This window comes from Triticum urartu, chromosome 7A (assembly GCF_056163025.1).
Source record: "Triticum urartu cultivar PI428250 chromosome 7A, HENAU_Tu73, whole genome shotgun sequence".
Taxonomy (NCBI): domain Eukaryota; kingdom Viridiplantae; phylum Streptophyta; class Magnoliopsida; order Poales; family Poaceae; genus Triticum; species Triticum urartu.
In genome coordinates, this window is record NC_141879.1 from 132,409,350 (window position 1) to 132,426,471 (window position 17,122).

The following is a 17,122-nucleotide window of genomic DNA, read 5'->3' on the forward strand; positions in this document are numbered from 1 at the left end:
CCTTTTGAAGTACGCAGTTTCAAATGCATGGTGGCATGGTTAGATATTAAGAGAAGTATATTTAGTTATAATGGTTCATGGTTCTACGAACCAGACAAGCATTAGAAAAATTTCTAAGAAACAAATCATCCAAAATTCCTATGGAAATCCTTTGAACCAAAGAGAGGATGGCCCTTCCAGTTATGCAACTCAACAATACGGCAATTATCGTTGTTGTGGTCTCGAAGTTAAACACCACAACCATCTAGATTAGATCTCTTATCATTACGGCGGTAGCACAAATCTGGCATGCTCTTCACATTTTTCATGAACTATTCTGTAATTAAATAAAATGGCACTGTACACACAGGCCACAAGTGGTAGCTGGTAATTAAGTACTGGATGGGGTTTCGGAGGTGCCAGTTTTGAAAAATATGTAGGCAAACACTCATAGATAGATAAATTTTTTTAGAGTAACATCGCTGCTCTCCCGGGCTCCATTGCTGGATTTTTTGTCCAAAAGGACCCCCTAGCCAACAGAATTGACAAAAAAGACTATCCGTGAATATATTTGACAAAAAGGACCCCCGGGCCGTGGCGGCAGGCGCGGCAGGCGACATGTGGCACCTGCCGCCGCGCCAGGAGGCGGCGGGCCCGGCCGCCACGGCAGGAGGCGGCAGCGCGGGGTATAACGGACCAGCTACAGCGTCAGCAGGCGGGACGGAACGGGGCGGGCCAGGTGGGCCCAGCCGCCGCTGCGGGAGGCGGCCGGCGCTGCTCCTGTCGCCTGTAGGCCGACACAACTTGCTACTCGCGGGCCGAGTGGTGGGCCCGGCCGCCACCAACGCTGGCGGCAGCCTGCTACACGCGCTTCCAGGCGCTGCTGACAGCGGTGATTCCCACGTGCGGGAAAATGCACGCTGATGTTTTCGTTTCTTTCGCCCGGGAATCAATCAGTCCTGCTTTAGCTTCTTTATTCGCGATGATTCGCTGCTGTCCGTGAGCGGACGTGACGGCACTGCGGGAATCACTCACCCAGCGCTGGCTGTTGCTACGCAATGACACTGCTGAAATACACTCACTCGCTGCGGGTATCCGAGGCTGCGGTAGGTGAGTTTATCCTATTGTGTCGACACTACAGGGATCCTCTTCCTTTTATATACTATGCTTCTGCTCCGTGCGCAAACACACTCTCTGTGACCTCGTTCCTCTCCTTTGCTCTCTAAGTCTCTAAGTACATAGAGAAAGAAAAGCTGAGTAGGCATTTTCACTCGTGATTTAGGGTGATTTAGAGTTGGATTATGAAGATGGTGAAGTTGAAGAAAATTTAAATCAAGGTAAGGTGTATCCATTTTTGTTGGTTTCGTTCGCATGCATGATGTTTTTGTTCTGCTTGATTAGTTCCTAAGTGTGTATTTTATGTAGTTTTAGGCAATATTTCAGCACTTGGAGGAGGAGTCATTTAGAGCTTCAGGAGTAGGATTTGCGTAGCGAAGTGAAATACGAAGTTGAAGATCAAGGTATGAGCTTTGCAATACATGGATTTTTTTTGTGCATGCATGATGGTAATTAGTTAGTCTTTTAGCCATTCATTAGCTATGCGATGTTAGTGCTTAGAGGTTAGAAATAATTTCAAACGACAGATACAACATTTATATTATTTTTTTGAGAAGAGTAGGTTGAAGATGTTGTATCAATGTTAGTTGCGTCCATTAGTATTGGCATGCGAGAAGCTCTTAATACGGTAATTAAGAAAAAAAATTGCACTGTAATTGTTCATTGCATGTGGTATGTTATTTCATGTGGTATGTTTATTAATAAGTCCATGGTTAGGAAACCGTAGGTCTACTTTGTTATGTTGCAGTAATCTAAATTTTCTATGTTAAGATTAGGTGCTAATGTACTTAATCATGTATGTAATTAGGTAAAATAATTCATCTTAGTAGCAAACAAGGAGGAGATGACGTGATTGAAGAAATTGTGTTTCCATCTTCGCTGTCCCTTTTGAGGTGATGACCACATAGATGCAAGTGCTATTTTCATACTTTTGATAGCAGAAAGAAAAATCCGTGTGTAATATTGATGTTCATGTGATAATAGGTTGACTCCGTTCATATAGTACTGGTGACGGAAATTTATTCGAACTATTTGGACTCTTAATTGCATTCGCAAGCACATCCATATTGGAGCTAAGGTATAAAATGACACCGTGATTTTGTTAACATTTTTTATATTGATGTACTGTTGCGAATAATGTGTGCATGCCGCTGCAAATATTATTATTTGTAAATAAATGATTGCTATCGTATGATATTTAAAAATTATATAAAGCCGGAAGAAATTAAATGTTTACTCATATGATATTAAAATGTTATTATCGTACTATTATGTTTAATGGTTGCTTGGATAGCGAGTAATTACCATCGGTTTTACTCTCGTAGACGAGTTTGAGAAAAAAATATATCAAAATTAGTTTTTAGTAATAGTCGTTTTTACTCTCGTAGACGAGTTTGAGAAAAAATATATCAAAATTAGTTTTTAGTAATAGTCGTTTTTACTCTCGTAGACGAGTTTGAGAAAAAATATTATCAAAATTAGTTTTTAGTAATAGTCGTTTCTACTCTCGTAGAAGAGTTTGAGAAAAAATATATCTTTAAATACCCGTTAACCAAATATTTGTAAGCAAATGATTCTAGAAACAAACCGAATATTTGTAACAAAAATACGGTTATTATTTTAGTCGTATGATATGTAAATGTTGTCATCGTTACTAAATGTTCAGTTACTAATTATTTGAAATGTAAACGTGTATGTTGGTTAGGTACTATGGAAAATTTAGTAGTGTACTATGGGAACGTCTTACGCGACGGTCCATTCGGGGTGGATGTGTCTTTGTGCGAGTCGACTACAGTTGTGGTGAGAGACATGGTCAACGTGGGTTACGCAGCTGTTAGAAGGTGCATCCGAGCGGTGTTTGGCCCAGTGATGCAAGAAAAAAAAATGACAATGGAGGCCTTCGTCGTTGACGGAGGAAATGATGGGACAGTTGCCCGTTGGGGTTTGCGGCCTGTCACAGGTGATCGGTCGTGGGGGTCGTACATGAGGTTTGCAAGCAATCCCAATAACTCAATGTATGGTCAGCCGATGGTGTATGTGGAGTTCATTTCAGTCACTGATGTTGCCGGATGCAGTAGCAGGGGTGGTGAGGTCGAGTTGGCCATCACATCAGCCCCTAGCATCGGCCCATCGGAACCGACGGGCGGCCAGCCTGTGTATGACACAGGATATTGGTCGGCGGGCGTTGACATGAGCGAACACGTGGAGGGATTGCCGGAGGCGCTAGATGATGATGATCATTCTTCTGCGTCTTCGGAGTCAAGCGGAGAAGAAGATGTTCCTCCTCAGAGGGCGGTCGCGGCGGCACTGCAACCTGGGTTTTTACAGGATATGAGCATCACCAACGAATTTCACTCTGCTTCTGGCCTAGGAGCGGGAAGCCTGGAGGTTGGGCAAGTTTTCCCAGATAAGAAGTCTGCTTACCAGGCAATGGGTAGCTATGCAATCGGCATCCACCGCCAGCATAGAGTGAAGCAGTCTGATAAAAAAGAGTTGAAGGTCATATGCATCCACACCGCGAAAGGTTGCCGCGGAAGAGTTCTCGCTCGACTGAAGCCTGGTGTATGTCAGTCATGGCATATCACAAAAATAGTGGAGTATACCTGTGAGCAAACTGGGACTCTTTCAGATCACTGCAACGTGACAGCAAAATTTGTGGCACAGACGTTGGAAACAATTGTGCAGGGAAGTCTCAACATTAGTGTTAGGGCTCTGCAAAAAGATGCAGAGGATCTAATTGGATTCCCTGTTAGCTACAGCAAGGCTAGGCGTGCAAAGAAAAATATATTCAAGAACTTGTATGGTACCTATGAGGAGGCATATTCTTATGCCCCTAGAATGCTTCATCAAATAGCAAGTGCTAATAGGGGGACTCAAGTTTGGCGGAGAGAACGTCCAAACCCAATGAACCCGGGTGAGCTAATCCTGGACCACTTATTCTGGGCATTCGCCCAGACTATACAAGCCTTCAGGCACTGTCGCCCGGTATTATCTGTTGATGGTACCTTTCTCACTGGAAAGTACAAGGGCACACTATTGGTGGCGATTGCAGCGGATGCAAATAATCAGCTTCTTCCTATTGCATATGCATTGGTCGAGAGCGAGAACAAAGATAGCTGGTTGTGGTTCCTGAGCTGCGTGAAGATTGGTGTCGTGAAAGAGCGTAAAGGTGTTTGCATCATTTCTGATCGCAACACTGGATTATTAAGCGCTCTTGAAATAATTAAGGCATCGGAAGAAGAGTGGGGTTGGCCCGATCTAGAGGGAAGGTGGTGCATGAGGCATTTGGCAGCAAACTTTTACTCCAAATTCAAAAACAAGGATTGGTTCAAGTTATTCAAGAGGATGTGCATGCAAAAAACTGAAGCCAAAATGAATGCGATATGGGCAGGTATCAATGGTGAGATCGACCGCGCGGCCTTGCCGCAGAGAGAAGACCGGAGGGGTCGTAGGACGGCCATAAATTTGAGCCAGTGGATCACCGAGAATTGCCCTCATTTGGAGAAGTGGGCGTAGGCTCACGACACCGGGGCTCGGTATGGAATAATGACCAGCAACATGTCAGAGGTGTACAATGGTGTTCTTAAAGGGGTGCGAGCACTGCCTATCACAGCCCTAATTGAAGAAACTTGGAACCGGACCCTGTCATACTTTGCAGACAGGGTCACCGTCGCCAAAGCACAAGTTGAATTGAACAAGCCATGGTCCGAGAAGATGCAAAGACATCTGGACGAGAAAGCAAAGAAGTCCCAAAGTCATGGCTGCAGGAAAGTGGACGCACTTAGGAATAAGTGGGAGGTCAATGTGCGAGCCAAGTACGTTAAGGGTCACCACAGAGGATCAAAAAAGCAAGCTGTCACCCTTGGCTCAACCTCCTGTGAGTGCACTTGTAACAAGCCCAAGCTTGAGGGCTACCCTTGCAGTCATGTGCTCCGGGCGGCTGCTGTTCAAAAAATCAGCGTCGAGCCATACATATCGCCGTACTTCAACATGTACAATCTGTACAACACTTGGAACGGTGAGTTCTGGGCTTGGGGCATTGATATGAACTACAAAATGTTGTGGCCAGATGGGCCGAAATGGGTTCCGAACGCCGACTTGATGAGAACCGCAAAGGGACGACGTCAGTCTAGGCGTCATCGCAATGACATGGACCATAGCCAGATGGGAGAACCAAGGCGATGCCGCGTTTGTAGGTGTCCTGGACATTCACGCAAAGACTGCCCGTATCGAGCCAACAACAACGCATGATGTTGATATATATGTACTCGCCATGTCTATTTATATTTCTACTCGTTATGTGTACTTATATTAAATTTAAATTGATTCTCTTTGTATTATTGTACTCCTGATGTTAACTTTAGATAATTAATGTAAATCGTATCTCTTTGTATTTTTTAAGTTAATTTTGATTTGCATTTGTATTTCTGTCTTCCTCGTAATTTATATTTGTATGTTTGTGTGCAGGTTATGGGTGAAGTGCCAGTGCTTTTGCAGGGGCCCCATGACGCCGGCCACCGTTGCCACCTATTTTTGAAACCAAATACTAAGCATGATTATCGGCCTTTCAGACTTCGAACCATAAAGAAAATATGGCCAATACACAATCAATTCCTTGCTCACCTTGACGCTTATGGACTACAAGGTTTTGCTAGGCTCACATCATGCCACGACCAAGTACGTTCGGACCCATCCCTTTTGACATCCCTCGTTGACCGGTGGAGACCTGAAACCCACACCTTTCACTTTCGTTTTGGGGAGCTTGCACCTACACTGAAAGATGTTTCTATGATCACTGCTCTACCAATTAGAGGTGAGCCAGTAGTCTCTCCATGAGTGTCTCCATCTTGGGCATTAGATATAGCAGCCCGTCTTGGGATGGAAATGCCAGAATCACAACGTTCTGGTAACCCTCGGGGCATCCCACTCGTCTGGCTTCGTGATAACTTTTTTAATTTTTCTAGCTTCGCCAATGAGGAGACGAGAAAAAGACATCTGTTTGCGTATTTGTTGTGGCTCCTCGGGAATCTATTTCCAAATTCACATGGGGACGTTGTTGTCCCTGGTCTCATCTACATTGCAGAGAATATGGTAGATGAACCTTTATCCGAGCAGCCAAAATATAGCTTCGGTTCTGCCATGCTATCTCATACATACAGAGGCTTGTGTGATGTTTTCCACGCAAAAAACCTCTTTCGCACAAAAAGCTCCATTACTTTGTGTCGCCTATGAGTTTCTACAGTTGTGGTCCTGGGAATACCTCCCTGTAGGACGACCTCGTATAGTACAACCCATATACCCATACGACTTTAGTGAGGGTGCTTGCGCAACTATGGCCACCATGTGGACAAAGGCACGGAAACGTTGGTCTCCAGATATTGCGAAAAATTGTTACCCTATGTACCACCAGCAGTTTGAGATACTTGATGAGGCAGAAGTCACATGGAACACGTGGACTCAGGACCAGCTAAAAATGGTCTTTGATGCTCGACACTTCACACCAGGCATGTTGACCGATAGTGCATTCTGGCTGACTCGCTGCAACTTATTGTTCCTGTGGTGTGTTGAGCCTTACAACCCAGAGCGTGTAATGAGACAATTCAGTCTCTATCAAGAAATTCCACCACCTTTTCCCAGACGTATTGACGAGGAAACACATAAGTAAGATGTGACATCCCTAAATAGTTAGTGTCCTTTTTAATTTACTAAACTCACACTTTGTTACATAATTTGCAGGCTAACCAATATGGGCAGGGGCTGGAGTTTATACGATTGGAGGGAAGAGAACATTGAATGGGTACACAAGTGGGAAAATGAAGCGCTAGCAGATATAGTGCATCAACTTAGGTATATTTTATGTACATTATTTTTTACGATGATCATACGATGCGTGAAGATGCTTTGCTTTCATCACAACGGTTTATGTAATTATTTAATTTTGTAGACCGTACGATGGAAGTACAGATCAAGCGTACAAGTAGTGGTACTGCATGAACACACGTGCTAGCCTGGCCAGTCAGCCAGCTAATATACCAACACATCTCACACAAGAGGAGCAGGCGCGGAGACATGTTGAGCTGCATGCAGCTTACTATCATGACCAGATGGTAATCACTTGTAACTTTTTTAGGCCCATCATTTCATAATCATTTGAACTAAATAACATTCAAATATTGTTCAGCTTGAAAATGTCGATGAAGTAGGGCAGATGGCTACGGATAGCATGCCGGCCTAGGGCCCATATCGCAAGACATTCCAGAAACTTTTGCAACAATTCGTGGCAAAGAAGTTCAGATGCGGTAGAGGCGACGACGTTGTCACTGGAGCATACATGCCGGTAGCGAGGTCAGCCAGACCGAGTGCGGCGCCGTCGTCCAGACCGAGCGAGGCGCGTACGAGCCATGAGCAATGGGGGGAGGGTCCGAGTACTAGAACGACATTGCCACGACATGACTCATCTCTGCCACTGCATCGCTCTTCTTCGATGCAGCTTCGTCAGGGGCAGACATCTCAGGACCATGGCACGGGCTTGGATTCAATGCCTGAGCAGTTTCTTTCCCCTAACCCATATGCGTACATAGGATATGGGGCATACACCCAAAGTGAGGGATCTCAGCCGTATCTCTCCACGCGAGGGATCCCCATGCCCGAGGAGACTCGTGTACCAGATTTAAACCAGCACAACGTACAATGGCCAGACAGTATAGGAGAGGGATATGCTCAGGTAGTCATGTTTACATTTCAATGCATTTACAATGATATCATATATTATCCTCTAACAGTTTGTTTAAAATGTTTCTATGTGCAGGACACACCTGATGTTAATTGGGGCGATGAGAACACCCAACGCGGCGTCAACACAGGCCTCCGGGGAGCATCACATGATCTTGGCGACCCGGTTACATCATTAGTTACAGAGTTCTTCGGAGGGGACGTTATTGGCCCATCTTTTATCCCCGCGGAGTCACAACCATACGCCTACAATTACGCTTCAGGTTCGCAACAAGGATTCGCGACTCCACCACCTACGCAGGACTCGCAGACACATGAAGCCGAATTGGAGTACGGCCGCGGTCTTCGTGTGACCCGGCCACCTAATCGCTTGTCGCCTTCCGGTCGTAAGGAAAGGCCAGGTGGTCATCGTAAATTAGGGTGATTCATCTATGCACGTGCGCGACCCATTGTATCTACATATGTCTGTATCAGACTTTTCGATTTGAACATCTATGTATGCTGAAATAAAAATGCACCAGTCAGGAACAATTTTTCCCGCCTATATCTCCCGCCATACTATCCCGCTCCACTCTTTTGCTTATGTTAGGCCGAAATGAATTTTTTTTAAAAATTTGGGCTGATGAATACTGTGCAACCATTGCCCGTCTTAGACATTGAAAAAATATATTTTCAGGCAACGCTTTCCCCTCAATATTTTAGAAGGACTGCAGAAAAGCATCCATTTTTATGGACTGAGGAGAGCGAGGACGAAGATGATATCTTCATGCCGCCGCTTCCGGGTTCTGCATCGTCAAAGGGCAAGAGTTCTGCATCGTCCAAGGGCAAGAGTACTGCATCCTCGAAGGGCAAGAGTTCTTCATCGTCCAAGGGTAAGAGTTCTGCATCCTCGAAGGGCAAGAGTTCTGCATCGACGGAGGATGACGATGATGCCTTCATATAGTTTTTAAGCTATATTCCAGTTGTACCGTTTAATTCAGATGTACTTGCATTATTAGTTTGTACTCTCTTATTGTAAGGCATTATGTTCTATCTTAATTTCATTTTATAGTTGTTGCACGATGTTCGATAATTAGTGGAGGGAAAGAAAATGCCACTACTTTATTCTAAAACTATATATTTTTTCCATCACGACAAGGTACAACTGAAAATAAGATACAACACGACAAGGTACAACTGAAAATAAGATACATCGTAGAATTTAAATAAAGCTACATTTAACTACTGAAATGAAGCTACATTAAACTGCAGAAATAAAGATACAAATGATTGCGAAATTTAAAATACTACCACAGGAATCTACTGAGTCCAACGTGGATATTTTCCTTTTCCATCGCCAGCTTCTTCTGCTGCCTTGGCCTGACGAGCCCTTTCTTTCTTTCTTTCTCTGCCTCTCCGCCTCACGAGCCTCCTTTCGCTGTCGTTCCTGCTCCTCCATGCGACGAGCCTCTTCCCTGTTTTTCTTTCCTAAATTCTGAAAAAACCGGTGTTGCTCCGCATAGTATTCTTTTAACTCTCTCTCTTGCTCTGCTTTCTCCTCAGCTTCCGCCTTCTCGCGTCGCTCTTCCGCATAGAAACTATTCCACGCACGGCGACTTCTTTCACGAATCTCAGTCACTGCCCAAGCGGGCATCTCCGTGTCAATCCAACGATAGTACATGCACAGAGGCGGAGGAGACTACAACAAGAAACCAGAATGTTATTAAAGAATCTATCAAAATACCAACAATATCTATTTGTGATGGTTATAGCATACCGGAGGCTTGTCGTACTCTGAAATAGCTATGGGTGGATCTTCCTCATAATTGGCGCACATGAAAAACTTCATGCCCAACCAATCTGAAAAATCTGTAACCTCCTTCACCTTGCAAAGATCGCCACACCAACACCGCAGGACTGCCATCCCCGGAGGCAAACTTGCATTCTTCATTTTCCTCGGCCTAATGCTTTGATCCGAGCAAGGCAAACTCATACCGACTGAAAAATGTGTTACACATTTTGCGCGCTGCCGATTTCGAGGATGGCTGGACGAGAGCCTCGGTGACTCCTTTTATAAGCTCAGACGATAAATGATGGCGAGAAAATTAAGCGGGGATATTTACGATCCCTGTAGTGTCGGCACAACAGCTTCCCGTAGCCTCGGATTCCCAGTGCCATCGCATCCGCTGAGGCAAAAGAAGCAAAGGCAGGATTAATTCCCGGGCGAAAGAACCAAAAGCGTTCATATTCCCGCGCGCGTCGGAGTCACAGCCGTCACTGTCGCGCCTCGGAATCAGCGCCGTCTGCGCACTGTCGCGCGTGCAGCAGCACAGGACAGGCCGCCTCGGCTGGTGGCGGCGTGGCCCACCTGCTGGGCCCGCGCGCAGCAGGCCTTGTCGGCAGGATAGCGATAGCGGCAGGGGCGGCCGCCTCACCCGGTGGCGGCCGGGCCCACCTGGCGCGGCCCGTTACGTCGCCGGACTGTGCACTGTGCACACACCGTTATACACCGGGTTGCCGCCTCCTGTTGTGGCGGCCGGGCCCGCCGCCTCATGGCGTGGCGGCAGGTGACACGTGTCGCCTGCCGCGCCTGCCGCTACTTGTGAGGGGGTCTTTTTTGTCTATTTCGTCTGCGGGGGGTCTCTTTTGTCAATTTCAATGGGCAGAGGGTCTCTTTCGACAAAAAATCCCATTACTGGAATGAAGCCAAAGCATACGTATCAGCTCATAGACCAGTCCAGGAAGTAAAACTAGCTACCAAAATGTAAATAAGTGGTGCCAGAGGCCTAACATGACAGATTCCAGTTGGTGATTAATGTTGCAAAGCAACATGTCATCATAGCTTGATGTGTTCATCCGGTGGTTCGACGCGACAAGGTGGTGCGTCTTGAACTCGTCGGATCCCATCTTCCTGTTCCGCACTTCCACTAATGGCAAAGAGCAGAGTGTCCCTGTGGATCCGGAGGATGCCGAACTGTAGGAAGAGCAGTTAGCTTAGGAGGCGCTGAAGCTGCACCGCAACTTCTACTGGGTACCGAGGAGCCCACAAGGATGTGAGCTGTAGCCTTGCGATCCCTGATGCCTCCTACTCCTAATCTTGCAACTTGTACTGCATTGTGTGAATATATTAGCTTGGCACCAATGGAAACACACCAAGATAAGCATCATCAATATGCATCTTCCTTCACTTTCTACTCACAAGTGAGTTGTGTATTTGTTGTGTTATGAAGAAATACGTACCCTAACTTCTCTCCCCCAACTTATAAGGATGGTAGCTATGGCTTGCACCGAGGAAGTCCTGGGACTGTAGGACAAAGTAGCTGAAAATCACTCTCTAGTGGTCCATGTCATGCCTATTACTAAATGAAGGACATGGTTGATCGGAGGATTCCAATTCTCTTTAAATCAAGAACTGTTGCATGATTGCATTTTGCAGCATCTTATAAGTTGCGACCGAAAGCTGTAGAAACTGGAAGCTATACGACCCTAAATGACCAAATGACTCAGTAAGTAACCATTTACAACAAACCCACCATTTTGTTGGACTCTCCTAAAAACGCCCAATCTGATTTATATATGATTATGCAACATAGCCTTCCTTTTTTTTTTTGCATATTTTGCGTACAATATGCACAATTTTACAAGTACTATTTATCATCACTCTCTCGGAAAAATCTGGACCCATAAATATCCAAACGTTTGTGCATATGCCTCCTGAAATTTTTTGGGGAAAGACAAGGCATACTGGTTACAAATTGATTTCAATGGTTGCATTCACTATATGTAAAGTCATATTAGCTGGATTTGAAACACTCAGAGCACATGATTGGTAACTGTATGGCACCGGTTTAGAGCTCACAAAACAGAACGCCCATTTTAATACATGTGCCAGTAACACTGTCTAAAATCCCTACAGCATCTTCTCCATGAACTGCCATTTTCTAGCTTCCAGTAATAACTTGGGCATCAACGGATCTTGCAGTTGCATCACCAAACATTGGCGCACAGAGTAAGTGAAATAATGCGATGCACGAATGATCAGATGAATGCTTAATGGATATTAAGGAGCTGGGAAACCACACTCAGGCGGCCACAGATTCTTCATTTGGTGATTGGGAATGTACTTACCGAAAAAAGGTTCCCCCGCTTTGTATTCGAAAGCAAACCACCATGATACATATTGCAATGCTAGGGCGAGCAGCGCATCAAGCCCAAAGAAAAAGAAAAAAAAATGCCAACAACGGCAGCTCGACAAAGCGCGGCAGACCCACGACCGCTGCGTCCTCCGGATACAAACCACCACAGCCCGAGACTCCGATCTACCGCGAACTAAGCAGCACCTCCAAAAAGGGATGCGACGCCGACGACGCTGCTGCCCGGACAAGTCCTAGGGTTTCCCCCAGTACGCGGAGGGAGGTGGGGGATAGGTACTCCCGACACCCTCCAAGAAGGGATAGTGGCACCTGCCGGTGTCACCGCATCGGAGCCGGACGAACCGGCAAGGATTTCTCCCGCACGCCAAACCCCACCGGCCAATCGGAGCCGACCAGCCAAACCACCGCTCAACCATGCGCCATCACGGTTGCGCCGCCACCAACGCCGTCTCGCTGCGAGCACCATCACGAGGCCAAGAAGACCGGAGAGAAGATCCAAGCGACGGGAGCAGCAGCACCGAGGCCGAGCGGGAGGGAACCACCTCCACCACCGTCGTGCGAGAGGCTCGCGCCTCCGACACCGTCGCGGTAGCCGTCCGGACACGGCAGTGGGGCATACCAGGCCACCCCTGGCCCGGCCAGGCCCGAAATGGGCCCACTAAGCCCCGCCGACCATGCTGCAGCAGGCTGGCATCGACGCCACCAGCCCCCGCTGATCATCGCCGCTCGCCACCGCTTCCTGATGGCCACGCCAACGCCACGCCAGGCGCCGGCCCGCCCAGGCCCAGATGGGGCCCGAAGGGCCCAGATCTGGGCCGGGCGGGCGCCGCCAGCCCGCGCAGCCCCGCCGCCAACGGCGCCGCCGCCGCCGCACAGGAAACCCCGCCGCCGCCTGAAGACACAACCCGGAGCGCTCCGTCCCGTGCCGGAGAAACCCTAGACGGGTAAGGGCCAGGGGCCGCCGCCGCCAACGTCGCCCGAGCCAGACCCGCGGTGGGCGCCGGCGATGGCGGCAGGGAGGAGGTGGAGAGAGGGAGAGGGCTCGCGGGGAAGGGGGGAGGCGCGGCCGGCCGCCCGTGGGGGCGGCGCGGTCGCGGTCGAGAGGAGAGGAGGGGGGGGGGGGGGGGGCGGCTCGGGAATGTACTTTGCTGCACTACTTTGTTGTCTTCAATCTTCGATCTAGGTGCATGTCATTCTTTGTTTCTCGCCAATGTTTACTGCAGCATAACAATAGACGACATACAACTAATTTGGCTAAAACCATCAATGAAAACGTAATCACAATTTTCTGCGGCAACAAGCGGGCATGGTCCTAGTACAGTATCTATTTCTCCTATGTCCTGTTTACTGAGACACATTCGTCTATGAAACAATATCTATTTCTCCTCTGTCCTGGTTACTGATACGCGTTGGACTCTGAAGTTACACTCTTTCTGACACGATGAAATTTGCCCTGCAGAAAAGGACAGAACAGAGCATCAGTAAACATCAGCCAGACATACTTAGCAGGAAAAACCGAAGTGGCCAAAAGAAGAACAAGAGGATTACCTCTCGAAGGAAATGTGTTACCAGAGACTTATCAGCGGTGTTCTTAGAACTGAAGAACAGCTGATTCGCATATTGTATCCGTATATTTGGAATGTTGACTCTTGAGAAATAATCATGAAGAACAACTCTAGGAGTCCAGATTTCCATACATTTCATCACAAAGACACCGCAATCATTCCTAAAATCAAAGAAAGCAGAAACATCAATACAAGAAAATATATTTCACAAATGTCTGGCAATGAACATCAAGAAACACCTGCTTGTAGTTAGCCTTACCCGTTTCCTTGTCTTGGCATATCAGGATAGACAATTCTGAAATTATCGAAGATATACTCTCGATCAACTATCTCCTTCCACAAATGTTGGAAATTGCCAACCTAAATTACAAAACATCAGCATTCACATGACTAAACATTGAAGGTGAACATACTAAAGAAACTAAGTGAAGAAACAAAGAGGAAGATTTGCAAATAGAATTACTTACAAGCATCTCGCTGACCACAACTTGATAACGAGACTTCTTATGGAACAAGGAATCCATAAATACAAATTGACGGTTTTGTAGGTCGACAACAAATAAAAACCAGTGCTTACAATGGCATATAGGAAAGAATAGCTGCAACCGGAAAATATATTTGTAAGAACCAGTTCATATATTACACTAAAATAAGAGACGAGAACTAGGATAAAGAGCAATAACAAAATACCATACCAGTTCACATGCATCAATTTTCTTTACTAGACTTGCACCTTTAAAAGTATTTTCTATGAGTTTAAACTGATCTTTATTATTGTATTTTAGAATGTTTTCCTGCAAAATATATAAGAATCAGCAGCCAAACCATAACAAAACAGATTTTGGCACGTATATATGTGGAAACAGATGGAGCTTCTAATGAAGAGAATTATTACCCCAATATAAGAGAAGAAGTAATGTTTTTTAGAAACTGATGGATGGCAATCATCAAACAATTTCCGGCAGAAAACAGAAATCAGAAAGTTATTGACATGACCCCCTGGCATCAATGACTGACCAAGAGAGAGGTAGGAGCAGCGGACCTTGCGATATATAATGGCAGTCATGCTGCTCACATAAAGATAGAATATAAATGTTAATACGATGCAGCGAAGTATTTCTTTTGCATAATGCAGAATCAGAAGAACAATAATTGAGCTACAGAAATGAAACAGGAAAGAGCATATATACCACTGATATCTTTCACTCCGTGCAAGTCTGCAAAACACCGCATAATATCTCCTCTCAAGAGCAGAGACTGGAAATCGATTTGTTTCAGGGACAGAAGGACTGGATGAGAGAAGAACTCTCCTCGGATCATGAGGTGTTTTCTTTCTTCTAGAAGAACTAGTGCTAACCTTGATTACATACTGAACTTTGGATGCGGGGGTATAATCGGAAGAGCGATTGTCATGAGACTTTGCAGAACTGATAATGCTATTAGAATCATCATCGACATTTTTACACAATTGACGGCAACTCACGTCGAACTTCCTTTCATCAGAAATCTGCACATGTGGAGAATCATTGGACTGCAACAGAAAAATATTAATATGGTTAATATGATGGTGTCATGTCATGATCAGCAGAGGGAAAGCAACACAGCTCAGAGATTTTTTTTAGCAAATAAAAATGACTTACAAGTGGAGCTTCTGCAGTTGTGTCAGCAGCAGAAACAGGGGAAGTGAAACGTCTGCTCGTAATTATCACACATTTTTTACCGGAGGGATTAGCATTTGATTGCTGAGAGTGATCCAGAGTAACTATGACATTGTGATTCTGCGCACCAGGAACAAAATTAGATCTCAAGTGGAATGGAAAATGAAACTGACAAACCTAGCTTCTAAATAAACTGGAGGTAAATATTCAGACTCATCGGCATCACAGAACTGGAAGAATAGAGAGTGGAGATAATTTTTCATACCAAGACCTAGATTACCTAGTATAAGTGGACAACCTTACAGAAGTTGCATATATACTATAAAGCAATAAATTAATTAGGACTACTTATACTGAACAGGCGGAAAATAAAGCATCCAGAAATAAACACATTTAATACAGGAGATGCGCAAACAAAGCTTCTTAACATAAAAGTGACAGATAGTTTCATAAAATTGAACCTTGCTGGCTAATAAATTATACTCCCTCCGTCCCATAATGTAAGACGTGTTTTGACACTACACTAGAGTCAAAAAATGTCTTAAATTATGGGACGGAGGGAGTACAATATAGACTAACCTTGTCAGTAATACTCTGGCTGGGCATCACAGAACAAACTGGATAGAAATCGTCCATTTCATGGTGAAGATCAGAAAGAGGTCTGTGGACATTGACCATTTTCTCAGCAGGTTCTTTCAAATTGGCATTGGGAAGGAAGAAGTGAGCTTCAGCAGCAGCATCATCTGGTTGCTGAATGTCAGTGTTGTCCAACACCTTGATTAAGTTAAAGATGTGTATATACCAACTATTAGTGTGAGGAGAGTGATACAAGGAATTAACAGTAAAAGCCAAAAGTGTATCTGCACGAGTTTTACCAGGTTTCTGCCATGATGGAGTAGGCGGGCGAGGAGCTCGTCAGAGTTGGCCGCTGTCCTGAGAGCGACGGCCGCCGCCGCCGCCTGCAGCCTGCCGCATGCGGCGCCCGAAACGGACGTCAGGCGGAGACACTCCATGGGGAAAAGATGTCAGTCCTCATGCTGGCTAGGCGGCTTGCTAATTAAGGTTGACGTGTTGCTTGACAACCATCACATCCTGTTGCCACCATGACAACATTGCATATGCAGGCGGATCGAGTCTGAAACAACGAACATGCTTACTGCGGACAAGCGGTGGGTCTTCACACATAGTGACGACATGATGTAGTAAGGTAGGCCGCACATGTTGGAGATTTCTCTCATCGTTTCCATGTACGCACACATAATGACGACATGGAGCTGATGCTATTTCTGCTTCGTTCCACCCTCCTCCCTTTTCTAATAGGAGTATGTATAATGAGTACCTGGTCCAGCTGATAAGCTATCGCGTAGTTCAAATCGCCGGCAACGTCCGCCACCAACCGCCAACTTCCCCGCGCTGGTCAACTACCGGAGGACGTCGCGCCCCCGGCCAACCGACTAGAGGCAGCGACGGCCGTCGCTGCTCCTGTTCACACCGCCCAGCCCGTTCCAGATCCGGGGGTGGCGCCGCCGCCCAGCCCGCGACTGTTTAGGAGATCCAGCAGGAAGCGGCGGCGCCATGGGGGCTGTGGGGAGCTCGGTGAGCGTCGGTCAAGGGCGGGGAAAGGGAGGAGCAGGGGCGGCGCCATGGAGAGACGGCGGGGGCGCGGCGTCCGTCTGTATGTGGAGGAGGCCTGCCGCACGGGGGTCAATGGCAAGAAACCACGACATTTGCGGCTAGGTTGGTAGAAAATCACCAACTCATTAATCCGTTGCAGAAAACATCAGAAATTTGTTAAATCGTTGCAAAAAGTACGGATAAAATGATTTGATCTGTTTAATCACTTTCTTATAAGTGGGATCAAATTGTAAAAAATAATTTAGCAAAAATAATAACACATACACCCCTAGATCTAAAACATAAAAGCAATCACATCCTCCCA

The 17,122-nt window shown here is 46.2% G+C and overlaps 3 protein-coding genes and 1 pseudogene across 4 annotated transcripts; 2 read left to right on the forward strand and 2 right to left on the reverse strand.

Moving 5' to 3' along the window:
- Positions 1-2,985: 2,985 nt before the first annotated feature.
- Positions 2,986-4,611, forward strand: LOC147958522 (uncharacterized). The gene has a single exon (XM_087532176.1). It carries the CDS (start codon positions 2,986-2,988, stop codon positions 4,609-4,611), a length of 1,626 nt encoding a protein of 541 aa, XP_087388302.1.
- A 2,715-nt stretch (positions 4,612-7,326) lies between these two features.
- On the forward strand, positions 7,327-8,336 carry LOC147958523 (uncharacterized). Its single transcript, XM_087537223.1, has 2 exons — positions 7,327-7,819; positions 7,904-8,336. Exons 1-2 carry the CDS (start codon positions 7,427-7,429, stop codon positions 8,249-8,251), a joined length of 741 nt encoding a protein of 246 aa, XP_087393349.1. The 5' UTR covers positions 7,327-7,426; the 3' UTR covers positions 8,252-8,336.
- A 659-nt stretch (positions 8,337-8,995) lies between these two features.
- On the reverse strand, positions 8,996-9,799 carry LOC147958524 (uncharacterized; annotated as a pseudogene).
- Positions 9,800-13,196: 3,397 nt separating this feature from the next.
- On the reverse strand, positions 13,197-16,881 carry LOC125522645 (uncharacterized). 2 transcript variants are annotated; one of them, XM_087536201.1, is made up of 11 exons: positions 16,523-16,881; positions 16,059-16,318; positions 15,763-15,957; positions 15,166-15,303; positions 14,716-15,056; positions 14,421-14,592; positions 14,221-14,319; positions 13,993-14,124; positions 13,785-13,885; positions 13,509-13,686; positions 13,197-13,413 (listed from the first exon to the last, which is right to left on the reverse strand). In XM_087536201.1, the coding sequence occupies exons 2-11, from the start codon at positions 16,194-16,196 to the stop codon at positions 13,357-13,359; spliced, it is 1,551 nt and encodes a 516-aa protein (XP_087392327.1). In that variant the 5' UTR covers positions 16,197-16,318; positions 16,523-16,881; the 3' UTR covers positions 13,197-13,356. The 2 variants fall into 2 exon arrangements, with proteins under 2 accessions (XP_087392327.1, XP_048543650.2); XM_048687693.2 differs by having other exon boundaries at positions 16,059-16,881.
- Between the last annotated feature and the right edge of the window lie 241 nt (positions 16,882-17,122).

Bases quoted from the DNA above. Each gene is read 5' to 3' on its own strand.
- LOC147958522 (XM_087532176.1), top strand. From the start codon at position 2,986: ATGGAGGCCTTCGTCGTTGACGGAGGAAATGATGGGACAGTTGCCCGT.
- LOC147958523 (XM_087537223.1), top strand. From the start codon at position 7,427: ATGCCGGTAGCGAGGTCAGCCAGACCGAGTGCGGCGCCGTCGTCCAGA. The intron at 7,820-7,903 runs GTAGTCATGTTT...TTCTATGTGCAG, and splicing joins TAGGAGAGGGATATGCTCAG to GACACACCTGATGTTAATTG.
- LOC125522645 (XM_087536201.1), bottom strand. From the start codon at position 16,196: ATGGAGTGTCTCCGCCTGACGTCCGTTTCGGGCGCCGCATGCGGCAGG. The intron at 15,057-15,165 runs GTAAGTCATTTT...TTTCTGTTGCAG, and splicing joins CAACTGCAGAAGCTCCACTT to TCCAATGATTCTCCACATGT. The intron at 14,593-14,715 runs GTATATATGCTC...TTATGTGAGCAG, and splicing joins CGGAGTGAAAGATATCAGTG to CATGACTGCCATTATATATC.